The sequence below is a fragment of the Nycticebus coucang genome, chromosome 4, assembly GCF_027406575.1.
Source record: "Nycticebus coucang isolate mNycCou1 chromosome 4, mNycCou1.pri, whole genome shotgun sequence".
NCBI lineage: Eukaryota > Metazoa > Chordata > Mammalia > Primates > Lorisidae > Nycticebus > Nycticebus coucang.
The window spans coordinates 8,176,200-8,203,414 of NC_069783.1; the positions used below are offsets into that span (position 1 = coordinate 8,176,200).

General features: G+C 38.7%; 1 protein-coding gene across 7 annotated transcripts in view; it reads right to left on the bottom strand.

The window, feature by feature from the left end:
* ADAM17 (ADAM metallopeptidase domain 17) overlaps positions 1–27,215 on the bottom strand; it is a 77,786-nt gene that overhangs the window by 35,260 nt on the left and 15,311 nt on the right. For 2 of the 7 annotated variants that reach the window (XM_053587857.1, XM_053587855.1), the window contains exons 2-8: positions 26,350–26,482; positions 19,634–19,764; positions 18,776–18,864; positions 11,144–11,312; positions 7,876–8,009; positions 3,817–3,906; positions 1,522–1,635 (exon numbers count right to left, since the gene is read on the bottom strand). In XM_053587857.1, coding sequence (XP_053443832.1) covers positions 1,522–1,635; positions 3,817–3,906; positions 7,876–8,009; positions 11,144–11,312; positions 18,776–18,864; positions 19,634–19,764; positions 26,350–26,482 — 860 coding nt within the window. Of the gene's footprint in view, positions 1–1,521; positions 1,636–3,816; positions 3,907–7,875; positions 8,030–11,143; positions 11,313–18,775; positions 18,865–19,633; positions 19,765–26,349; positions 26,483–27,215 lie in introns of those variants that run through there. The other 5 variants (XM_053587858.1, XM_053587862.1, XM_053587859.1 and 2 more) reach the window with 5 other exon arrangements.

The window sequence follows — 27,215 nt, forward strand, 5'->3', positions numbered from 1 at the left end:
TCTTTTTGAGACAGAGCCTCACGCTGTTGCCCTGGATAGAGTGCTGTGACGTTACAGTTTACAGTAACCTCAAACTCTTGGGCTTAAGCGATTCTCCTGCCTCAGCCTCTCCAGTAGCTGGGACTACAGGTGCCCGCCACAACGCCTGGCTATTTTTCGGTTGTAGTTACCATTGTTGTTTGGCAGGCCCAGGCTGGATTTGAACCCGTCAGCTCTGGTGTTTGTGGCTGGTGCCCTAGGCCGCTTGAGCTACAGGCACCGAGCCCCATTCAAGCTTTTAAAATTTGATTTCAGCCTCTGGTGATCCTAACTAGAGAATCCTATGCCTGGACTAATCCAGACACAATGAGATAAATAAAAGTATTGTTCTAAGCTGTTAAATTTGCAGTTAATTTAGTAGGACAGCAACGGGTAACTGATACCAACAAAATAAGATTAAAAACTGTTACTACATAGAAGGTCATTTTACAACAAAGCAATAGTACACACAAAATGAAGACATCATGTGGCAGCATCCTGTTATATGTTACACAGCAGAGAACAAGTAAGTTCACTGTCTTTAGATTACCAGAATAAATATCCAAAAATTTTAAATCCCTGTAGGGAGCGGGGTGTTGTGGTGGACACCTATAGTCTCAGCTACTTGGGAGGCTGAGGGAAGAGAATCACTTAAGCCCAAGAGTTTGAGGTTGCTGTCAGCTGTGACGTCATAGCACTCTACTGAGAGCAACAAAATAAGACTCTGTCTCCAAAAATAAATAAATAAATAAAATCCCTGTAGTGAACTTTCAGATCTTCAAGTTGTATTTCTACTCTCCAATATACATTCATAGCCTGTTTGATAATTACTGTGCTAGGACATAAACTTATAAGCTTTAAAGAGATCTAAGCTAACAAGACAGTGTGAAAAAAATTCTATATATTTGGTATCCAAGTTATTTTCTAGAGAAGATCCACTGCCTCATTAGATTCTCAAAGATACTGAGGTTAAGGAGCATTGCTTTATAGTATTTTTCTTTTTCACCATTTTTTGCTATTTGCTGTCTGCCCTGCTACAGGGGATGGGGTCACTGTTGGATCAGCTGGGGGCGGGAGGGCAGAGAATGCTCCTGGTTTTCCATAATCTTTTCTAATACACTCTTCGTTAATGTAGACAGAACCCATTTATTAAAAAATCACAAAGTAGGGTGGCGCCTGTGGCTCAGTGAGTAGGGTGCTGGCCCCATATGCCGAAGGTGGCGGGTTCAAACCCAGCCCCGGCCAAAACTGCAACAAAACAATAGCCGGGCATTGTGGCAGGCGCCTGTAGTCCCAGCTGCTCGAGAGGCTGAGGCAAGAGAATCGCGTAAGCCCAAGAGTTAGAGGTTGCTGTGAGCCGTGTGACGCCACGGCACTCTACCGAGGGCAGTACAGTGAGACTCTGTCTCTACAAAAAAAATAAAAAATAAAAAAAAATTTAAAAAAACTTTAAAAAAAAAAAATCACAAAGTAGCGTTAATTAGCCCCACACCAGTAACTTACCTCTAGCAACATCTTCACATCCCAAGCATCCTTTTCTTCATTTGGGTAACTTTTTGCCATATTATAGTGCCTTTCACCAGGTTTTACCTCATGTGGAGACTTGAGAATTCGAATCTATACTTAAAGAGATTATAAACTTAGAACACTATGAAAAAAAGTGAGAAGACTCTGAATACTGCATTATTTTATCTGCTCAAAAAAAGACTATCATTCTAGAAAAAATGCTTTAAAAGAAAAATTCATAATTTGTTTAACTCTTAACAGTCAATGTTTGACAAACTGAGAAGCATATGGTATAGAAAATGTGGCTATTAAGGAATTATTTATAAAGTTATAAATGTACTCCTAAATTTGCGTATCCTCTATACTTATTGGAAAAAAAAACTTGGGTTACATGAGCGTTAAATACTTATTACCATTATAGTGAATGATTTGGAAAAGAATGAAAAGATGTACATCACTGTGTACCACACAAGAATAAAAGATTGCTAAGAGGGGTTTCTCTTAGTACATGCATTTCAGACAAAATGATAATAAATGTCCCAAGAAGAAAAAAAAAAATAACAAAGCCTTTACGAGTCTGGGACAAAGAAGCAAGCCACGCTCAGCTCAGTACTGTCTGGATGTTTCTCTTCCCTGCCTGCCTGCTGAGAGGGCACAAGCTAATCTCCTCTGCCACTATGTGGTAAGCTGACTTGGGGCAGACTCTACAGTTCTGATGTTGCATACTCAAGGGCAATTCTGGGATACTCTTGAAAGTCTACCATGACTGCACATCTAAACCACCTCCCCCAATCCATCTTTTATCAGATGCAAAGAAATTTATGTTTTTATCTCCTGTATTATTCCTATGTTCTTCAATTGTTTGCAAGTTCCTAAAGCAAAAAGAAACTTTATTTACAAGTCCTCTAAAATTCAAATATGATGCAGTCATCTTAAAACAAGTGAAAGGAAAAAAGCAAGGTGCAAAAGAGTTCAGCATACCATCATTGTGTCAAATACAGACATATATATACACACACTTTACATGTGTACAACATGTCTGGAAAGACGTTTAAACTGGTGATGTGGTATCTTAGGGGAAAGGAACTGGTTTGACAATGGATGGAGTCTGCAAAGACTTATTTTTTCACTGATTTTTGTGCCATGTGTACATATTACCTATCCAATAATAACTTAAAAAAGAAAATGCAAAACAGTAGAAGAGAACAAGAAACAAAAAATAATTCTCTTAGTTTTATGCAAGCACTATCAAAGTTTAACATCTATAAGCATGGCACATGATTTTAAAAGTTTAAAAAACACTCTTTATTATATACTACAGAATCTGTAAGAATATGCCTCAGTACAAAGGGCCCAGAAAAAACAGATAATTTGTTTAATTTACATATCAAAATATCTATCTGTCAAAAGCAATAGTCAGACAGTATCTTTAATTTTTATTTATTTATTTATTTTTTTTTTTTTCAGTTTTTGGCCGGGGCTGGGTTTGAACCCGCCACCTCTGGCATATGGGGCTGGCGCCCTACTCCTTTGAGCCACAGGTGCCGCCCTATTTATTTACTTTTTTTGAGACAGAGTCTCACTATGTCACCCTGGGTAGAGTGCTGTGGCACCACAGCTCACAGCAACCTCAAACTCTTAGGCTTAAGTGTTTCTCTTGCCTCAGCCTCCCAAGTAGCTGGGACTACAGGCGCCTGCCACAACGCCTGGCTATTTTTTGGTTGTAGTTGTCATTGTTGTTTGGCAGGCTTGGGCTGGATTCAAACCTGCCAGCTCCGGTGTACGTGGCTGGTGCCCTAGCTGCTGAGCTACAGGCACCAAGCCAATCTTTAATTATTCTTAGCAATTTGAAACAACTTTCGCCATAAGACATAATGAAGATAATATCAATATATCATTGCTGGACTTACTCTATGAACAGATTACAAGGAAATTTTTAGGGAAAAAAGCCTTAATGGTTCTATGGAAACTTTCTTAGGATTCTAACTAAAGACTTAAAGCATAATTAGAAGAAAAAACAAAAAACTACAGGAAATGAAAGGGCCATAAATTAAGAGAAGGGAGAGAGCATGGTGGCATTAAAAGACTTTCCGCCTAAGATGAGCCTAAGAACAAAAATGTAGAATTAATAATCTCAAAATTATTGCACAACTTATCAGAAAAAAATAGTTGGAATTTCAGAATATTTATTTATAATTAATGTTCAAGATAAAGTTTTTGGGTTTTGAGTACAAGTGACAAATATTAACCTCACATAACTGAGCAATACAAGCCGTATCTATTGATAAATACCTGCTCTATCTGTATTCCATAGCCTTTAAAACCCGCATTGTCCCATGAAGTGTTCCGATAGATGTCATCAACTCTATCAATCAGCTCTATCTGTGTGTGTAAAAAAAAAAGACATGAAATAGCTCTTTATCACTCTTTGCAATATAACATAATATCTGCAGGAATAAAAATTTAGCTTAAGGAAAATGCCATGGTGAAAGTTCTACTATTACAAAAAGTAGGTATTAAATTATTACTCTTTATCATTGACATCTCTAACAAAGTATTCTTATCAGTTAGCCTCAAACTTAGCATTGTTACCTTATTCATCAAACAAGTTTTTTATAGTAATGTTTTAAATCTATATATTTTGAAACAAATGTTGTTTGAGTTTACTATCCTTAAAATGTACATACTTTACCCCAAATTTCAGGTGATCTACAGCATATGGAACCAAAACAATAAGTAAAAGCCTTTTTTAAAATGTCATTCCAGTCAACTATAAAAAATAAAATTTAAAAATCAATCAATTTATCTAAAATACAAGTGACACTTGAACAACATTGGTTTGAACTGCATGAGTCCACTTACGTGTATTTTCTTCTACCTCTGCCACCCCAAGACAGCAAGCCCAACCCTTCCTCTTCTGCCTGAGCCTACTCAACGTAAAAACAAGGATAAAGACTTTTATAATGATCCACTTTCATAATGAATAGTAAATATTATTTTCTCTTCCTTACGACTTTTTCTTTTTTTTGAGATAGAGTTTTGAATACAAGTGACTTGCTTTTCCTCAGGCTGGTCTTGAACTCCTAAACTCAACTGATCCTCCTACCTCAGCCTTCCAGAGTGCTGGGATTACAAGCATGAGTCATCCTGCCCAGCCTTTTCCTTATTACTTTTTTTTTTTTTTTTGAGACGGAGTCTCACTTTCTTGCCCTGGTAGAGTGCCGTAGCGTCATAGTTCACAGCAACCTCAAACCTGTGGGCTCAAAAGATTCTCTTGCCTTAGCCTCCCAAGTAGCTAAGACTACAGGTGAACCCCACAACGCCCAGCTAGATTTCTTAGAGATGGGGTTGCGCTCTTGCTCAGCCTAATCTAGAATTCCTGAGTTCAGGCAATCCACTTGCTGTGGCCTCCCAGAGTGCTAGGATTAGAGGCGTGAGCAAAAACACCCAGCCTAACTTTCTTAACAGTATTTGCTTTTCTCTAACTTACTTTATTCTGAGAATATGGATATAAAATGTGTAACACAAAAAATAAGTGTTAATCAACTATTTCCTTATTGATAAGACTTCTGGTCAACAGTAGAATGCTAATAATTAAGTTCTGGAGGGCAATCATAAGTTATACATGGTTTTTGTTTTTTTTTTGTAGAGACAGAGTCTCACTTTATGGCCCTCGGTAGAGTGCCGTGGCATCACACAGCTCACAGCAACCTCCAACTCCTGCGCTTAAGCGATTCTCTTGCCTCAGCCTCCCGAGTAGCTGGGACTACAGCTATTTTTTGGTTGCAGTTCGGCCGGGGCCGGGTTTGAACCCGACACCCTCGGTATATGGGGCCGGCGCCTTACCGACTGAGCCACAGGCGCTGCCCTATATATGGATTTTTGACTGCACAGAGGTGTCAATGTCCTCAAGCCTAGTGATGTTTAAGGGTCAAATGTATTCCCTTCTAAGAAGTAGTCCACCTTCATTCTATCTCTCAAACACTTTCCTCGACAGCTGCTAACCCTGTTCCTTCACTCTCACCCCAATAAGTTCAGTACTGACAATGGGTAAAAAGGAGCCCAGAAGGACTGAAGCTCTAATGCTCATTTCCTATCTTTTCCTCAAAGAGAATATTCTGCTGTTCAAATACTGGGTTGATGGGCCGGGCGTGGTGGCTCATGCCTGTAATCCTAGCACCCTGGGAGGCTGAGGCGGGTGGATTGCCCTGAGCTCAGAGGTTCAAGACCAGCCTGAGCCAGAGTGAGACCCCGTCTCTACCAAAAAAAAGCCGGGCCTTCTGGCAGGCGCCTGTAGTCTCAGCTATTTGGGAGGCTGGGGTAAGAGAATTGCTTAAGCCCAAGAGGTAGAGGTTGCTGTGAGCTATGATGAAGGCCACAAAGTGAGACTCTTGTCTCAGTAAAAAATAAAGAAAGAAAGATGGGTGGCGCTTGTGGCTCAAAGGGGTAGGGCGCTGGCCCCATACGCCAGAGGTGGTGGGTTCAAACTGCCAAAAAAAAAAAAAAAAAATTAAGAAAGAAAAACAAAATTAAAAAAAAAACCTTCAAACTAAGATGATTGAAAGCAAAATTAAAAAAAAAATAAAAAGGGCAGTGCCTGTGGCTCAAGGAGTGGGGCGCCGGCCCCATATACAGTAGGTGGCGGGTTCAAACCCGGCCCCTGGCCAAAAACTGCAACAACAAAAAAAACCCTGGGTTGATGAGATTTGTCACAGCAACTGTGAAACAGTACTCTTTGCTTATAAGTAATTGTAAGAAAACCAATTTTTAAGACTAGACCTCTCATTATATTAATATTTGTAGTGTAATGAAAAAAGAAGTAAACTATGAGGAGCCCCTTAAAAAAAATAAAAAGATTTAAGAGAAGCTTTATCCCAGAAAGACTCCTTACTTAGAAACAAGAATTACAATGACTCCTGCTATCTTCATAATGAATTCACTTGACATAGAAGGGACTGAAAAGAAGCACGAGGGAGGGTATGAATAAAACGGAGAGAATGGGAAAGGCAAGGCAATGAGAAAGACATCTTCACAGCACGAGGCTCTTAGTTTATGAATAGACGCATTCTCTTTTATTCCCTCAACATTTTGATCAGTGCCAAGTTACCACAACAAATGAGATCATACTAGCAAAAAATGTCAATGAAAAATGATCCCCCTTGGCGGCACCGGTAGCTCAGTCAGTAGGGCACCCCCCACATACACAGAGGCTGGTGGGTTCAAACCCAGCCCAGGCCAGCTAAAACAACAATGACACCTGCAACAAAAATAGCTGGGCACTGTGGCAGGCACCTGTAGTCCTGGCTACTTGGGAGGCTGAGGCAAGAGAATTGCTTAAGCCCAAGAGTTTGAGGTTGCCGTGAGCTATGAAGCCACAGCAGTCTACCCAGGATGACAGCCTGAGACTCTGTCTCACAAAAAAAAAAAAAAAGAAAAATGATTCCCTTGATTTTGAAAATAATAGTTAATGCTCAAAAATCCAGTATCAACATTTCCTTTTTTTTTTTTTCTCTTTTCTCTTTTGAGACAGAGTTTCACTTTGTCACCTTTGATAGAGTGCTGTAGCGTCACAGCTCACAGCAACCTCAAACTCTTAGGTTTAAGCGATTCTCTTGCCTTAGCCTCCCAACTAGCTGGGATACAGGCACCTGCCACAATGCCCAGCTATTTTTTTGTTGTAGTTGTCGCTGTTGTTTAGCAGGCCCAGCTAAGTTTGAACCCACCAGCCCTGGTGTATGTGGCTGGTGCCCTAGCCACTGAGCTACTGGCACTGAGCCAGTATCAACACTTCTTAAATCATTCCTTTGTATCTCTGCCCTAGATTTAATTATGACCATGAAAGTCCCACATACTTCACACAGTTAAAGTCCAATGCTTAAGTCTTTACTACATGAACAAAACTGACCTTCTTCTCTTAAACACATACACATATAAGCAAAACAGTACACACAGGTTTTACAAATACTGATTTTTTTTTTTACTGTAGAGCATATATCCATACATGTGACATTACAGGTTCACTGCCATTACAGCAGTGATGATTTTAAAGAGTTCATCTCCATAAAAAAGGACTATATTATAACCTTTCCCCAAATCTAGTATGCATAAAAATTTTAATGCACAGAAAATATCTGTTCAAAGGTAAAATAGATTTTCATACACTTAAAACTATAATTTCCACATAGTAATATAAAAGCTTCAGAGAAAAGCACTCAATATTCTAGGGCAACAACAGAGCATCTGGAACAAATCTGGTTTCATTAAGTTTCAAAGTATCACAGTCTCCTCTTAAATAGAATTTACCCACCCACATGAATTTTTTGCCCACTTTCTGGAACATCAAATACTTACTAAGTAATTTGTAGTTGTACTCTCTTCCCCTCTGCCCATGTATTTATAAAAGCGATGATCTGCCACCACCAACAATTTACATGTGTTCTTCATGGGATTTGGATCAGCTCTTCTCTTCACCCGATGAACAAGCTCTAATATGAATTTGTATGCACTATTAAATCAAAATTCATCAAAACAAGGAGTTTTTTATAGTAATGCTTTATTTAAATCTAGTATATATTTGAAACAAACATTATTTGAGCTTAATATCCTTAACAACAAAAAACAATTTAGAGAAAGACAGGAAAATAAAAAGTAATAAATATGTGGTTTAAAAATTCTAGAATTCATGCCAGGCCCAGTGGCTCATGCCTATAATCCTGGCACTCTGGGAAGCCGAGGCAGGTGGATTGCTTGAGTTGAAAGTTTGAGACCAGCCTGAACCAGACATAGCAGGGCATTGTGGCAGGCGCCTGAGCCAAGAGAATCGCTAGGGACAAAGAGTTTGAGGTTGCTGTGAACTATGGCCCACAATACTCTACCAAGAGAACAAAGTGAGACTCTGTCTCAAAAAAAAAAAAAAAAAAAAAAAAATCCTAGAATTCAATCAGTGTGGTCAGGCAGTAGGGCAGGTGCGGTTGTATTAAAAGATATATACAGGGCGGCACCTGTGGCTCAGTGAGTAGGGCGCCGGTCCTATATGCCGAGGGTGGCGGGTTCAAACCCAGCCCCGGCCAAACTGCAACAAAAAAATAGCTGGGTGCTGTGGCGGGCGCCTGTAGTCCCAGCTGCTCGGGAGGCTAAGGCAAGAGAATCGCTTAAGCCCAGGAGCTGGAGGTTGCTGTGAGCTGTGTGATGCCACAGCACTCTACCGAGGGCCATAAAGTCAGACTCTGTCTCTACAAAAAAAAAAAAAAAAAAGATATATACATATATATCTATTATAAATAAAACTAAAAAATAAACTGGGCAGTGCCTGTGGCTCAAAGGAGTAGGGCACTGGCCCCATATGCTGGAGGTGATGGGTTCAAACCCAGCCCTGGCCAAAAACTGCAAAAAAATAAAAAAATTATGACATACAGTCAATTAAAAAAATAAATAAATAAAAAATAAACTTATAGAATTCAGCTGGGCATGGTAGCTCATGCCCATAATCCTAGCACTCTTGGGAAGCTGAGGCAGGAGAAGTGCTTGAAGCCAGGATGAACCTGAGCAAAAGTGAGACCCCCTCCATATCTACAAAAAATAGAAAAATTAGCTGGGTGTAATAGTGCACACCTATAGTCCCAGCTACTCAGGAGGATGAGGCAGAAGAATTGCTTAAGCCCAGGAGTAAGCTATGACAACATCCCACTGCACTCTATGTCAAGTGCCAGAGCAAGACTCTGTCTCAAAAAAATAATTAAGGGGATCAGCACCCGTATCTCAGTGGTTAGGGCATTGGCCATATACACTGGGGCTGGCAGGTTCGAAATGGCCCAGGCCTGCCAAATAACAATGACAATGACAAGAAAAAAATAGCCAGGCATTGTAAAGGGCACCTGTAGTCCCAGCTATTGCCCCAGCTGAGGCAGAAGAATCGCTTAAGCCCAAGAGTTTGAAGTTGCTGTGAGCTGTAACGCCACAGCACTCCACTCAGCGTGCCAAAGTGAGACTCTGTCTCAGAAAACAAAACAATAATAATAATAATAATAATGACAATAATAATTAAGGCTAGGCACAGTGGCCCACACCTGTAATCCTAGCACACTGGGAGGCCAAAGCAGGTAGATTGCCTGAGCTTACAAGTTTGAGAGTTTGAGACCAGTACTAAGCAGAGTGAGACCCCATCTCTAAAAATAGCCAGATGTTGTGGTGGGCGCCTATAGTCCCAGCTAGTTGGGAAGCTCAGGCAAGAGAATCACCTGAGCCCAAGAGTTGGAGGTTCCTGTGAGCTATGACACCATATCACTCTACCAATGGTGATAAAGTGAGACTCTGTCTCAAAAAAAAAAACAATTAAGTGACTCCTTACTTTTTAAAATACGAATACTTTAAGAAGTGCTTAACAGAGTAAAACATTCACCTATTGATGGGCTATGAAGCCATCAGTCATTTTCTTTTAGAAGAAGTTTATGAACTAACCAAAGTAACAGTACAAATGTCAACATAATCACACATTAAAAATCAGTTTGTATTAATAGGACATCTTTCAGCCAGGTTCAGTGGCTCATGCCTATAATCCTACCACTCTGGGAGGTCAAGGTGGGAGGAGCACTAGAGACCAGTCTGAGCAAAGAAAGACTCCGTCTCTACAAAAAACAAAAAAACTAGCTGGGAGTGGTGGTACGTTCCCAGCTACTTGGGAGGCTGAGGCAGGAGGATTGTCTGAGCCCAGGAGTTTGAAGTTGCTATGAGCTAGGCTAAGGACACAGCACTCTAGCCCAGGTGCCAGAAAGAAATCTGTCTCAAAAAAAAAAAAAAAAATGGGGGAGGGAGGACATCTTTCTAATCAAATTAAGATTCTTTTATATTAAAATGCCAGCAATATTTTCTAAGGACTTCAAAAATAAGGACAATAGAACACCTCTTCAAAATGTTTATGTTTTGTAAATGACCCTAACTATCATACACTCCAGTTCTGTTCAATAAATAAATGACCTAAATAAACCTATCCCCAAACTGACAAGTTTCTTGCATCCTGAACAGTATATAGATCTTTCTTGCTACCAACTTATATTTTTTTTCTTTTTTTTTTTTTTTTTTTGTTTGCAGAGACAGAGTCTCACTTTATTGCCCTCGGTAGAGTGCTATGGTGTCACACAGCTCGCAACAACCTCCAACTCCTGGGCTTAGGCGATTCTCTTGCCTCAGCCTCCTAAGTAGCTGGGGACTACAGGCGCCTGCCACAACGCCTGGCTATTTTTTTGTTGCAGTTTGGCCAGGGCCGGGTTTGAACCCACCACCCTCGGTATATGGGGCCGGCGCCCTACCCACTGAGCTCCAGGCGCCGCCCTACCAACTTGTTTCTTATAAACACTAAAGATTATCTTTCAACAGTATTATTATATTCCCTTTTCCCCAATTGTCTTTGAAGTCCAATCTTTACTGTTCTCATCAACTGCTAGTGTTTTCAACTCTCACACAAGAGACAAAAGAATTAGAATTTCTGGGACAAAACTCTATTTTCAAGCTAAAAACTAAAGTTACTTGACAATCATGTTATTTTTAAATCAATTAACAGCCACCCTACTGGAGACAATTGGAATATGCTTGTTTCTTATTTGAAATATATTTTAAGTCTTACCTTTAGGGGGCTCTCTGTCTACTAGGCCTTTTGGAATCAACTCTTCATTATCCACTTTTAAGTAACCACACACTTTTGGAGACTCCAAACGTGAAACATTCTTGATATCTTCAGACTTATAAACTAACATCCTTTTGTCTTTGGTATCATTAATAAATCTCCAAAGTGGCTAAGACAGAAAATACATATGACTGAGATCAAAAATTAGGAATTCCTAAACACTAAATTCTTCCAACATTCTTTGTTGCTTCTTACGTAACATTCATTTCTAAGTTAAGTAATTGAATAGCACTGTATATAAAATAAATCATTCTATTTTTTAGCATATGGAGTTTCTATGTTGGAAAATAAAAACATCAGAGTAAATATATCCAGTTGTATATGAAAAAAGCACTACTACTTTGCACAGGTTATAAAATCTTTTAGAGGCTCCAAAAGAGAAAATGCATATCCTTTTCCATTCATTCATACAAAAATATTATCTAATGCCTACTGTACACTAGCACTGTTATAGGTGATGGTGATATAGCTATGAAAGTCAGAAAAACTTTCTGTTCATGTGGCATTTTCATTATGGTTTCCTTAAAATTCAAGTGTCTGACACCTTTTTGCTATGTTAAGTTTTATGCACAGGAAGAATAAATATATACAATAGAACCTCAACAGCTGACCACCTCCCTGCATTGACTACTTCCTTAAGCTGACCTAATTTTCATAGACTGGACATATACCACATGTATATAATAATACAACAGGCCTAGTTCCTTATGTTGACCACCTCCGTATGTAGAACAGTTTGTTACAGTCCCTTAAGTAGTCAACTTACAGAGGTTCTACTATACTTTCAAGAAAGAACATTCAAAACTTGCAACAATATGCCTGAAAATTAATGGTTTCAGCCAAAGTTTGTTTTTAAATCTGCATTTATAATGTTGCAAGGACAGAGTAAATCACGACTAACATATTCCAATGGTTACACAAGTCAAAAAGATGTTTCTGTTTTTACAAAACAAAGTTTTTCTCTTTAAAAACACTTGTTTCATCAGAACCAAGCAGCTCATAAGGAATGTACAAAAAAGTTATTTATATTATCTCTGTCAGGGAAATGCAAATCAAAACCACAATGAGACACCACTTCATACTCTCCATGATGGCTATAATCAAAGACCCTCTCGTAACTCCTGAGCATGTGGAAGAATCCAGAACTCTCATATATGTGATAAAAATGCAAAATGGTGCAGTCACTTTAGTCTGGCAGGTCTTCAAAAGTTAAAAATAGAGAACCATTTGACCCAGCAATTTTGCTCCTCCTATATACCCAAAGAAATGAAAACACATGCCTATATGAAAACCTATTCACAATATTCACAGCAGCATTGTCAGCAATACCAAAAAGTAAAAACAGTACAAACGTCCATCAACAGAGGAATGAATAAACAAAATGTGATCTATCCATACAATGGAACACCATTCAGTAATAAAAGATAAAAGAAGTATGAATACATGCTACAACATAGGTGAACCCTGAAAATATAGGGTGTGTCAAAAAATGTATACAGTTTAAGAAAGGAAAAAACTGTACCTAAAATTATTTTTTTTTATTTTAAGACAGAGTCTCACTTTGTTACCCTTAGTAGAATGCCATGGCATCATAGCTCACAGCAACGTCAAACTCTTGGGCTTAAATGATTCTCTTGCCTCAGCCTCCTGAGTAGCTGGGACTACAGGCACCCACCACAACACCTGGCTATTTTTAGAAACAAGGTCTCGCTCTGGCTCAAGCTGATCTCAAACCCATGAGCTCAGGAAACCCACCCTCCTCGGCCTCCCAAGTGCTGGAATTACAGTCATGAGCCAGGGTGCGCGGACTTGTACCTAAAATTAAATTGTAATATATATCATTAATGTTTCTTATCTTGTATTTCTTTTCTTTCTTTTTTTTTTGAGACAGAGTCTCGCTATGTCACCCTTGGTAGAGTGCTGTGGCGTCACAGCCCACAGCAACCTCAAACTCTTGGGCTTAAGCAATTCTCTTGCTTCAGCCTCCCTCAGTATGTTGTATATGAAAAAAGTACTACTTCTTTGCACAGGTATGAAATCTTTTAGAGGCCCTCAGTAGCTGGGACTATAGGCACCCGCCACACGCCTGACTTTTTGTTGTTGTTGCAGCTGTCATTGTTGTCATTGTTGTTCAAGCCCAGGCTGGGCTTGAACCGGCCAGCCTTGGTGTATGTGGCCAGCGCCCTACTCACTGAGCTACAAGCGCCGAGCCACCCGACTATTTTTACAGACAAGGTTTCATTCTGGCTCAAGTGTTTCTCTTGCCTCAGCCTCCCAAGTGGCTGGGACTATAGGCGCCTGCCACAATGTCCAGCTACTCTGGCTCATGCTGGTCTCAAAGCTGTGAGCTCAGACAATCCACCCAGCTCAGACTCCCGGAGTGCTAGGATTATAGGCGTGAGCCACCGCGCCCAGCCTTTCTTGTGTTTCTTATAACTGCAGAAGTCAAACATGATTTGATTATTACAATTTTAATATAGTTTTTTCCTTTAACAGATGTATAAATTTTTTGTCACCCTATTAATCTAAGTAAAATAAGTGACATACAAAAGTCTACATATTATATGACTCAATTTATTATATGAAATGGCCAAAATAGGCAAACCTAAAGGGACAGATTAGTGTCTGTCCTATTGCTAGGGCTATAGGAGTTAGGGAGAAAGGGAGAAAAGACGGCAGGGTACAGAGTTTCTTTGGGGGATCATAAAAATGTTCTAAACTTGTTGTGGCCTTTGCATAACTCTACACATATACACATACTAAAAACTACAAAACTGTATACATTAAATGGGTGAAGAATGTAATATATGAATGATATCTTTATAAAGCAGTTAAATACATACACACACCCCTTTTTTTGTAATTCATATATGAGGTAGATTTAAGAAATAATGGTAGCCGGGCATTGGTGGCAGGTGCCTGTAGTCTCAGCTACTTGGGAGGCTTAGGCAAAAGGATTGCTTAAGTCCAAGAGTTTGAGGTTGCTATGAGCTGTGACACCACAGCACTCTACTGAGGGGGACAAAGTGAGACTCTGTCTCAAAAAAAAAAAAAAAAACAGGGCGGCACCTGTGGCTCAAAGGGGTAGGGCGCCAGTCCCATATGCCAGAGGTGGCGGGTTCAAGCCCAGCCCTGGCCAAAAACTGAAAAAAAAAAAAGGAAGAAAGAATGGTTACAGAATCTCAGGGCTGGCAGAGACCTCAAAAATTAACTAATACGGGCTGAGCACTTGTAGCTCAAGCACCTAAGATGCCAGCCACATACACCAAAGCTGGCAGGTTCAAATCCAGCCCAAGCCTGTCAAACAACGGCAACCAAAAAAAAAAAACTGCCGGGCGTTGTGGTGGGCACCTGTAGTCCCAGCTACTTGGGAGGCGGAGGCAGGAGAATCGCTTGAGCCCAGGAGTTGGAGGTTGCTGTGAGCTGGGACATCACAGCACTCTACCAAGGGTGACAGCTTGAGGCTCTGTCTTAAAAAAAAATTAACTAATCCAACTCCTGGGCCTGTAAGAATCTTCTACGTTTTGGGTGGTGCCTGTGGCTCAAGGAGTAGGGCGCCAGTCCCATATGCCAGAGGTGGTGGGTTCAAACCTAGCCCCGGCCAAAAAAAAAAAAAACAAACAAACAAACAAAAAAAAGAATCTTCTACATTTAGTAAAGCTTATTTGGCCTATGAATAGAAGAGAAAAATTTTTCTTTTGGATCAAACATTTCTAAATTCACACTGATTGTTTCCTAGTATAGCCCAGTCTAGTACAGAAAAGGACAGCAGGCTCTGGGATCAGAGAGACCTACCTAAGTTCAAACCGCAAGCATACCTCACTATTTACCTTAGGATAAGTAACTTAACCTGAGCATAATTTCTCTCATTAGGTAAAGGAGTGATAACACTTAATTTGAAGATTATATAAGATTATAAATCTAGTTATATGTTAGGATTTCAAAAAAAGGTAGATGTTAATAATAAAAGCTAATCTTATTACCACCATTACTAATTTGTAAGTTGCTAGAAAAAAAAATCATCTGATAAATAACCTAAATAAAAAGGAAGGAACCTTGACTGCATCCTGAATTGAGGATGGGGGGAACCTAAAAAGGAGGAGAGGAAGCAAGCATGACATTACAGTACCACGTGGTTAACAGTTACAGGATATTTTTTTAAACCTTTCTGTAGATTTGAACATTTTCTCAACAAAAAGTTGGAGAGAAAAAAATTATTTTCATGATTCAAATTTAATCTAGTCTTAATCGGTGATGGCTTAAGATATTTAATGATGATGTCTTAAAAATAAAATATAAACATTTTTTCTGCCCAGTTATGCATAAGATTTTAATTCAGATGAACAAGGATTTTTACATCAAAGTAAACACAAATAAGGACTATAAAATAAATAATATGAAAATCACCATTCTAAGTAATAAACTACTTTTTCAATTAAAAATTATTATTACTACTCAGGAGGCTAAAGTGGGAAGATCATTTGAGGCCCGGAATTCAAGACCAGCCTTAACGGGCCTTCGAAAGTGCCCATCACTTTCAAAGTGATAGATAAAAGACTAGTGTCGATGTTATTAAATGTTATTAAAATGTGTAGTATTTATAGCACTCTGTCTTACCCCTAAAACATCCCTAAAAAATATTTTTTTAATTAGACAGGTGTGGTGGGCACTTGTCTACTCAGGGTGAGAAGATTGCCTGAGCCCAACCTGAGCAACAGAGCGAGACCCCATCTAATAAAAATATATTATTACTATTAGTCTCTTACAAAAGAATCTGATGAGTTTACTTTTAAGTAACCACCTAACAGTGACATATTAATTATGCTCATTTTTTACTTAGTAGAACAAAGTATAGATGGAAACAGAATTCCTAATCCTTTAAATAGAAATATCTGAAAAAACGGGCAGTGCCTGTGGCTCAGTGAGTAGGGCGCCGGCCCCATACGCCGAGGGTGGCAGGTTCAAACCCAGCCCCGGCCAAACTGCAACAACAAAAAAAAAGCGGGCATTGGGTGGCGCCTGTGGCTCAGTGAGCAGGGTGCCGGACCCATATGCCGAGGGTGGCGGGTTCAAACCCAGCCCCGGCCAAAACTGCAACAACAAAAAAAATAGCCGGGCGTTGTGGCAGGCGCCTGTAGTCCCAGCTACTCGGGAGGCTGAGGCAAGAGAATTGCCTAAGCCCAGGAGTTGGAGGTTGCTGTGAGCTGTGTGATGCCACGGCACTCTACCGAGGGCAATAAAGTAAAACTCTGCCTCTACAAAAAAAAAAAAAAAAAAATAGCCGGGCGTTGTGGCAGGCGCCTGTAGTCCCAGCTACTTAGGAGGCTGAGGCAAGAGAATCGCGTAAGCCCAAGAATTAGAGGTTGCTGTGAGCCGTGTGACGCCACGGCACTCTACCGAGGGCGGCACAATGAGACTCTGTCTCTACAAAAAAAAAAAAAATATATCTGAAAAAATGAGGAGTCTCAGTGAACTTGAATCCTAAATGCAGATATTTTGAATTAACAATTAGTAGTCTGTTCTAAGGAAATAAGCAGATACGTGGACTGTGGCAGAAATAATGCTGTGTGCATTACCACACTGTTTTCTCTTTCTGGGCTCAAAAGACCACTCTTTCCTAGCCTCCTTTGTGGTAGGTCAGAGAGAAAGCATTCTAGAACAGAAATGGAAGGCCACCTCCAAGCCTGGCCCTTAACAACATCCTGTGTGATTCTCTAGCTCCGTCTTCCCTTCTGTGGCAGCTGCAGAGAACATGTGTCCAAAAGTCAAAGCCACTAGCTAGGTGAAGGAGGAGTACCAAGCCCACACCCAGCCTGAAGGAATGAGAAATAAACCTTTGTTTTGTTAAGCTACTGAGATGTGAGAGTTCCTACAAAGCCCTGGCACAGCCTACAGCTTCCTACAGTTTCCTACTTTAACTTTCCTGACTATTACCTATCACCCACACTATTCCTACTAAATACATGCCCCAAAAGGTGTGCCTAAGCCTGTTCATTACAGCATATTTTATTTCAAAAATTGAAAGAAAACAATTGAGCATCAATTAAATAATCAACTAAATAATTGGCACAATATTCCAATGGGCTAACAGGCAGGCTTCACTAAAAACCCAACTTTAGATCTATATTAACATGAAAAGATGTTCACAATTATACTGTTAAATAAAAAATGTGTAAAGACAAACCATTTATATTATGTGGTTCTAATTCTGTAGGAAAAAACAGTCCGCATAACTGTGTAACAGTCCAAGAACAACTAATCTATTTTCTGAATTTTGCAAGGAGCATGTATTTTTAAAATAAAGTTATTTTTAAGAAATAAATTGATTTGAAAAAACAAACCAGTTTAAGGCACTCAAGTGATTTACTTGCCTATTTTTTTTTTTTTTTGAGGCAGAGTCTCAAGCTGTCACCCTGGGTAGAGTGCTGTGGTGTCATCGCTCACAGCAACCTCCAACTCTTGGGCTCAAGGGTTCCTCTTGCCTCAGTTTTTCTTTCTTTCTTTTTTTTTTTTTTTAGCTGTCCTGGGTCAGGTTCGAACCTGCCATCCTGAGTGTATGTGGCCGGCACCCTGCCAACTGAGCTACGGGCCCACCTGCCTATTCTAGAATGAATATATTTATAATATTAGCCCCTTTACTTTGTACGAAATTTCTAGCTCTGATAGGCTAGATTCCCCAAACATTGCCATTAATAGTTTAAACATTATCAAACCATTAACACACTGCAAGGCCACAGATTTCCTTTTCAAAGTGATAGATAAAAGACTAGTGTCGATGTTATTAAATGTGTAGTGGTGGGCAATTGTCTACTCTAGATAAAAGTGATAGGTAAAAGACTAGTGTCAATTTTATTAAATGTTATTAAAATGTGTAATATTTATAGCACTGTCTTACCCCTAAAACAGCATTCAAATACACCTAAAAATTTCATTTTGACCAACTTTATTCACAGTTTTCCCACAGATGCTCTGTTTTGATGATATTATCACTCGTACTCAGAGTATTCTCATTTTCCAAGAAACACACAATCAACTTTACAAATATGTGGCAAATGTTTTGTTTTCTAGACTAGGATCTGACAGATGGATACGCATCTTACACGAATGGCTACTTTGGCCTTGATTACTACTTGAGTAGGTCCTGAGTGACTAGAATCCAAGTTCCTACAGTTTCTGCTTAATTTCTCAGATTGTTAACCACTACTGTTTATCGATGTAGCATTTCCAGGGTATCTGGCAGAGAAATAAAACTTCCTCTTTGAGAATGTTTACGCTTACAGATTTACTTGAGAAAAAAAATTTTAAATGATTCAGGAGGAAAAGAATTTTTGCTTTCCTAATATCTAATCCACCCGTGACTCTTACAATTATGATACATAGAAATACAGGAGCTTCTTAGAGATGTGAAAAAAAAAAATCTTTAAAAAAAAATCTACTTTCCAGGTTAAAAAAAAAAAGATTTAAATACAAAGAGAAAAAGATCTTTTCACCTTTGCCATCTTAAAACAACTAAGAAGCTTTATAAAATTAGAGATATAAGCTACTGAAAAGAAAATACACATGTAGATTTACCTCTATGTTATATTCTCCCCCATCTGTGTTGATTCTTACTGTAACATCATCATCTCCTATATGGGCTAGAACTCTAGAGTCAGGCTCACCTTAAAAGAAAAAAAAAAATTTAGTATTAAAAAAATATTTCTATCAAGTAAGAAACTATACACTACCGTCTATAAAAATCAACCAAACCTTTCATTAGAGTGGAATTTGCCTAGGTACTGGCAGAGCTCTGCAACCAAGAAACAAAGGCCCCAGAAATAAGCTAGATAATTCTTGCCTTTCCTAAGAAGTAGTCTCAGGTCTACTCATTTAAAACCTATCCCTTTACCGATCCCCACCCCCCCCCCAAAAAAAAAACAAAACTGTAGATTTTCTTCTAGAAGAACTTTATCTACTTCTAGGTAAGGAAGAACTAAGAGAAGGCAGAAAGCATGATTTGAAATACACAGGCTTTAAACTGTACTACTTGAGGATTTCAATGCCACTTCTTTTTTCTTACTGCAAAAAAAGGTCAAAAAACTACAATTGTTTGCTTAATATATTTTCTTAAATAAAAACATAAAAGGATCATAAAGTAAATAATTTTATCTCCTAGCTTCTCTAAAATTTCATAAAGGAAGCCTCCAGTCCTTGCTGAAGACAAAACAAGGTTAAAATATCACTTGTGAGAAAATTAATTTTAATCATCAAACCAGCCAGCTAGCCTGACATGTTAAAAAGTACCTACTTCTTATTAAAATGTCTCTGCTTCCAAATAGGCAAAGCACTTCTATGACATCCAACGCCACCCCAAAAAGAACATGCAATCAAGTTAAATTTGGAGACCTAATGCTCTAGCTAGACCCAAGAACAGATGAACCCCGTACTAACCAACCACGTGTCCAGTGAAGAAGTCCTGCCATTTTACAGTGTACTCGCTTTCATCTTTACCATCCACCACCACAACTTTGAAATTTTGTGAAAAACGTTCAGTACTTGATGTCAGGTATAATTTAAAATGCCTGAAGAAAGAATGCATTCATATTTTACTCTAAGCACATAAAATAAAGGCCTGATTTTCATTTACTTAAACTTTCTTTAAAAGTCAGAAAAGGTGACATTAATAAAATACTAATGTAAGTTATAACTAATGTTTTATTTAGAGCAATATATCTCCTGTAAAGACAAATTGACTAATCTGTTTAGCTGTAAAACTTGGCAGACCAGAATAAACTCTTCTTGGAGGAAAAAAGATTCAAAGAATTTTCGCATTCATCTTTTCTGCAAAACTCTGAAGAATTAGGGAACACACATCTGGGTAATTTAAGTTGGAGTTGGGTTTATCTCAAAAATTCATTGAAGACTAGTATTACTGTATTACGCTGAACACTTACTCGTTGGTAGGTACCCTGTATACATTATTTGCACTTCACACAGTGAAAATTGAGAGTTGGAGGTTAATCAACGCTCAAGGTTGTACAATTAGTAAATAGTAGAACTGGAAAATGAACTTGGTTTATTTCAAAACTCTATACTGTGCTGCCTCTGGTAATCAAGCTGGTTAAAATAAAGAGAAAATTCTTATTGCTTTGCAAAATTAATAAATGCTGTTATCTAAATTTAAAAGCCCTCATAATTTTCCCCCTTAGAAAAATGTATCATGAAAAAAATTAATCCATGATTACTCTTAAGGATATAAATACAAAGTATCCAAGACAGACATTGAAATCTGCACTCCAGTTCTTTAGTTGTTTTCTACAAGTTTCAGTTCTGAAATAAAAACTGGGAATGAGCAAGATTTTCTCAATTATTATTTACAGAGCCCCTTCAATGTGCCCATGAACACCAAAGACAAAGAACAATATGCTATTCATCTCACTACAGGAACAAACTTTGTCAGCTGTGGTTTGAAAATATGATGACTTGTTACTTCCCCCACTGGTTTGTGTAAGTTTTTAAACTGCCAGGAAGAAATCTAGACTGGGCCTATCTCCATGACAACAAATATTTTTAACTTTTTGAGCATAACAAGGTAATTTTAGTTTGCTTGTGGTTTTTTAATAGTCAGAAGGAAAGAGACACAATACAATGTTATTTCATAAAACCCTGGAACATTTTCTCTAGCTATCCTAAAATGCAAATTCCCACACATTCTCAGTTATGATATCTTCCCCTTCAGTTATGTTGAGTACTTTGAAAGGAAAAACATCCCTATTATAAATGCTTTATTACTGATACTTAGTTTTAAACCTCTTTATGAGTTGCAATATTACTTTGAATTAATGTTCTTTCCAGAAAAATCACCAGAATAGCATTTTTCATTTTCTACATTAAGAATCTGTAAAGAATCTGTTCTTATTTCAGGACTGAACTATAAAAAACAAAAGACTATTAGGGTCTTTAAAAATAAAAAAAGCGATGTTAAAATTCATGTTTTTTTATTTTCCATTCTCATAACTTTTGAACTATAAAAAAAACCTTAAAATAAGATGACAGTCAAAATTTCTTTTTCTTTCTCCCCCAAATCACATGAAATTGCTTAAGAATTCTTGAACATCTTCATTTACCTTTCTTACTCTCAGTTTAAAGATTTATAGTAACTACAGATTAGTGCTAACCAGCAGTCCAAATTAACATTTTCCTATCCATTTTTAATGGACTAGCTAGCTGGCTGTATCACTTTCATTTGTTTATCAGTCCTATCCCTCCTTAAATAAAATTTAAGATATTTTGCTTTCAGGAGAAACAATAAATTCTGATAACATTATCAAAAAAGTACCAAAACAGTATCTGAAACTTTTACATAATTTATATATTTTTTGCGACAGAGTCTCACTCTTTCACCTTGGTAGAGTGCCAGGGCATCAAAGCTCACAGCAACCTCAAACTCTTGGGCTCAAGCGATTCTCTTGCATCAGACTCCCAAGTAGCTGCGACTACAGACGCTCTCCACAATGCCCAGCTACTTTTTTTAAGAGACAAGGTCTTGCTCTGGCTCAGGATAGTCTCGAACCTGTGAGCTCAGGTAATCCACCTGCCTTCGCCTCCCAGATGCTGGGATTAGAGGTGTGAGCTACAGGGCCTGGCCCAGAAGATTCTGTTTTTAAATCGCAGTGGAAGGCAAGGCAAAATAATTGAAACCGAGATCTTTACATTAAATTTGGATGTGACTATCAGAGGTTGAAAAGGCTTGGTAATGGTGAAGAGATTGTGTAATGAGTTAAATTGATTTTATGAAAAAAAAAAGTTTAGAATTTACCTTGCAAGTTGCATTTCCTCTTTTTTGTAATTAAGAAGTGCTCTTATTCTAAAGACCCCCGTCTCTAAAAATAGCCAGGTGTTGTGGCTGGCACCTGTAGTCCCAGCTACTCAAGAGGCTGAAGCAAGAGAATTGCTTGAGTCCGAGAGTCTGAGGTTGCTATGAGCTATAATGCCACCGCACTCTACCAGCAGCAACAAAACGAGACTCTGCCTCAAAAATAAATAAATACATAAATAAATACAGAATCTTCTTATTTACTATCACCAAGTAACAAGTGACTTCACTTAGGTAAATTCAGCTCTGATACAAATTAATCATTTTGGTTGCTCCAGGAGTAAAAAAAAAAGAACGAAAGCTTTAGTAACGTAATATAATAGAAGGAAAAGGATACGGGCTTTGGAGATTGACAACTTGGCTTAAATCCTACCTCTACCACTTACTCATTGACCTTACCCTTGATCTCTGGACCTCAATACTCTTCGACAATGGAAAGAACATCACCTACTAGCTGAATGGTTTTGAGGGTTAAATGAAATAACCTATTTTAAAGCACCTAGTACAAATTCTCATAGATCATTAGATACATTTCCCATTAAACATTTAAGATAAAACTGTAAATAAATTACAAACTTTCCTGCTTCCTTATACAAAATGAGTATTAAACATTTTCTGAATGAATCAATGTCATCTATGAAACATGAAAAAGGAAAAGGTCACAGGAGTATTTGCAGCAGTGGTTCTCAACCTTCCTAATGCTGCCACCCTTTAATACAGTTCCTCATGTTGTAGTGACCCCCAACCATAAAATGATTTTTGTTTGCTACAACGCAGAAAACTAAATTTTGAGTTCTTAACATTTAGTTCCTCCCTTTTCTCTTGCTCCTACTCAGTTCTTTTCTTTCTTTTTCTTTCTTTACTTTTTCTTTCACTCTGTTACCCCACGTAGAGTGCTATGGCATCACAGTTCACAGAAACCTCAAACTCCTGGTTTCAAGCAATCCTCTTGCCTCAGCTTTCCAACTAGCTGGAACTAAAGACGCCTGCCATAACACCCAGCTAGTTTTTCTGTTTTTAAGTCTCGAACTCCTGAGCTCAGGCAATCCACCTGCCTCAGTCTCCCAAAGTGCTAGGACTACAGGCCTGAGCCACGGCACCTACCCCTACTCAGTTCTTGACACTACATCCACCCTTTAAATAAACTCCCTACCAGTGTAGCAGCAATAACACAAGTTTTGGAGTCAGACCTATGTTCGAATCCTATTTTGCCATTTACTAGCTGAGTGATCTTGGACAAGTTTTTAACCTCTATGAGCCTCAATGTTTTTTTTTTTTTGTTTTTTTTTTGTAGAGACAGAGTCTCACTGTACCACCCTTGGGTAGAGTGCCGTGGCATCACACGGCTCACAGCAACCTCTAACTCTTGGGCTTACGCGATTCTCTTGCCTCAGCCTCCCGAGCAGCTGGGACTACAGGCGCCCGCCACAACGCCCGGCTATTTTTTTGTTGCAGTTTGGCTGGGGCTGGGTTTGAACCCGCCACCCTCGGGTGGCACCCTACTCACTGAGCCACAGGCGCCACCCGAGCCTCAATGTTTTTTTGTTAGGTTTTCTTTCTTTCTTTCTTTCTTTGTTTCTTTTCTTTTCTTTTTTTGCTTTCAAAGGGAACAACTTTTATGCAAAATATAGTGAAAATTACAGAAAATAAGCACCTGATAAACTGTAGCTATTATTATTATCAGTCTGCTAAATTTGCTGTAGGTTAAAAGATAGATAACTAATATTGTAATATTTTGATATAAAATCTAACAAAGGAAGTTATTCAAAAATAACCTAAAGATGATGCTAATAGTTAGGAAAAACAAAAATATAGCAAAATATTTGCATAAAATATCCATATTTTGTGCAGTAGTGGACGAATTTTCTTTTTTTTCTTTCTTTAAGACAGTCTCACTATGTCACCCTCAGTAGAGTGCCATGACATCACAACTCATAGCAACCTCCAACTCTGGGCTTAAGCAATTCTCTTGCCTCAGCCTCCCAAGTAGCTGGGACTATAGGTGCCCGCCACAACACTTGCCTATTTTTATTTTTTTGTAGTTGTTGTTTGGCAGGCCTGGACTGGGTTCGAACCTGCCAGCCCCGGTGTAAGTGGCTGGAGCACTGGCCGCTGAGCTACAGGCGCCAAGCCCCAATTCTCTTAATATACTAAGCACTACTACAACTCAGTAGCCACAAGACAAAACCAATACAAAAATGGTCAAAAGGTATGAAAAGGCAATTCACAGAAAAATACAACAAATGACTTACAAACATGAAAAAATGCTAAAATTTACACAAAATTAAAATCAAAACAGCTATGAGGTACCATCCTTTCCCAGAGAGGTGAAAGTTAAAGGCTGTGAAACATATTGGGGGCCAGGCGAGGTAGCTCACGCCTATAATCTCAGTACTCTGGGAGATCGAAGCAGGTGGATCACCTTGCTTGAAATCAGCCTGAGCAAGACCTTATCTCTACTAAAAATAGAAAAACTGGGCGGCACCTGTGGCTCAGCGGGTGGGGCGCCGGCCCCATATGCCGAGGGTGGCGGGTTCAAGCTCAGCCCCGGCCAAACTGCAACAAAAAAGTAGCCGGGCGTTGTGGCAGGCGCCTGTAGTCCCAGCTGCTCGGGAGGCTGAGGCAAGAGAATCGCGTAAGCCCAGGAGTTAGAGGTTGCTGTGAGCCGGGTGACGCCACGGCACTCTACCAAGGGCGGTACAGTGAGACTCTGTCTCTACAAAAAAAAAAAAAAAAAAAGAAAAACTAGCAGTGTTGTGGTGGGCACCTATAGTTCTAGATTTTCAGGAGGGTGAAACAAAAGAAGCTCTTGAGCTCAAGAGTTTGAGGTTGCTGTGAGCTAGGATGACGCCAGGGCACTCTACCCAGGTTAACAGAGTGAGACTCTGTCTCAAAAAAAAAAAAAACCTAACCTATTATTGGCAAACCTATTCTCATCTGTGGGAGGAAACCACAACATCAATAAAAACTTATAGTAAACATATCCTTGACCCAATAACTTTCCTTCATTCTCTTGTTTGTTTTTTAAACCAGGTGCACATATATTTTTTAAAATAAAGAATAACTGATACCATTTATATTCTCATAATTTTGTGGAGTTTTTGTTTGTATTTGTTTTAATATTGGACAAAATTTCCTATAAAGACTCTAGAAAGAGACCTGCAATTACGGAACAGATTTCAATCTGTAAAACACCACAAGCAATATTAAAATTACAAATATAATACAGTTTATGCTATAAAGTAAGTGGAACTCAATTCAGAAAGAACACTAAATTCTAGACCCAGCTCACTACCAGGCTATGGGATCCTGAACAAAACTTTTATCTTTTGCCATAGCTCACACCTGTAATCATAACACTGTAAGAGGCTGAGGTGAGAGGACTGCTTAAACCAGGAGCTCTAGACCAGCCTGAGCAAGAATGAGACCCCGTGTCTACAAAAGTTAGAAAAATTATGGGCGGCACCTATGGCTCAAGGAGTAGGGTGCCGGTCCCATATGCCGGAGGTGGCGGGTTCAAACCTAGCCCTGGCCAAAAACCACAAAAAAAAAAAAAGAAAGGAAAAATTAACCGGGTATGGTGGCATATGCCTGCAGTCCCAACCACTTGGGAGGCTGAGGCAGATTGCAGCGAGCAGTTATGACGCCACTGAACTCCAGCCCAGGCAAAAGAGTGAGACTCTATATGAAAAACAAACAAAAAAAAGGCAAAATATTTATGTCTTCATATATAAAATAAAGATAATACTTAATACATGGAAGATGATTCTAAATAGCACCAAAAATGTTAAAGTGTCACAAGCACTCAATTAATACTTATTTTTGTTAGAATTTTATAAACATTATTACCATAATTAATACCTTTCGAACACCCACTTACTTTTTTAAAAATACTCATCATCAGAATGTATTTCAGAATAGGCATTATATTATATAACAATCATATATAACAGATTGTAATTATGTCAGTTACTAATCTTTAGAACAGGGGTGTCCAACCTGCCATGGGCAGCATGGTCATCTTAGGAGAACTTTTTTTGCTTATCTGTGGTGTCAGATATCATGAAAAGTATGCATGGACCTTTTTTTTGCTCATCAGCTTTTCTTAGTATTTGTGGATTTAATGTGTGGCCCAAGACAACTCTTATTCTTCCAACATGCAGCAGAGGTAAAAAAAAGGTTGGACACCCCTGCTTTAGACTATAATTTCCAAAGATTTCAGTATTTTTCTGTTTTTGTCAAACCTCATCCCTTACGGCCCCAACAATATTCTATGAATAATTCAAATTACCTTTTCAAAGCTGAAAAAGTTAGTAGTGTTTCTAAATGTGTCGAGGCCTGTAGATCCCTTTTTCTTACCGAGTGCTGCTGGATATTTGATAAGGAGAGGATATCATAGTCTGAGAGCAAAGAATCAAGCTTCTCTGAAATAAAGGTAAAAAGGTATTAGCACCTAAACCTACTAATCAATTGTAGTATCTCTAAAATGAGAGTGCCAGACAATAAACCACTCTGACCTAATGCAGTAGTAAGTGTACAAACCGTAAATACCTTTTTATCAACAGAAACTGCTCTTTCCTCCATAAAAGGGAGAAATTTAGAAGACAATTTGTGTGACTTGAATCTCTAAACTCTGTCTATGATTCATGTCTATAGTCCCAGCTACTCAGGAGGCTGAGATAGGAGGATTACTTGAGCCCAGGAGCCAAAGGCTACAGTGAACTGTGATCATACCACTGGTTACATATGAGCAGAAGCCTTCCTTTACTCTCAACAAATATCACTGCAGAAGCTACAGTATACAAAGTCATTCCAAAGGACTTAGAACATCCTCAAAATATAGTAAGTAGCAAGAGCTTAAAATATAAGTTTATTGCAACTGATGTTAAATATGTTCACAAAACCTGTTTTAAAAGAAAGAATCTCAACTCATATATGAGAGCTAAAAAAAAAAAAAAAAAAAAAATAGATCTCATGGAGGTAAGGAGTACAATGGTAGTTACCATAGGCTGGGAAGAGAAGGGAGGAGGGGGGAGATGAAAAGAAATTGGTTAAGGGGTACAAAAATAAGTTAGATAAAAGGAATACGTGCCTGAGCACGTACAAGGGAACATCTATCAGTTTCTAGTATTTGATAGTACAGTAGGGAAATTATAC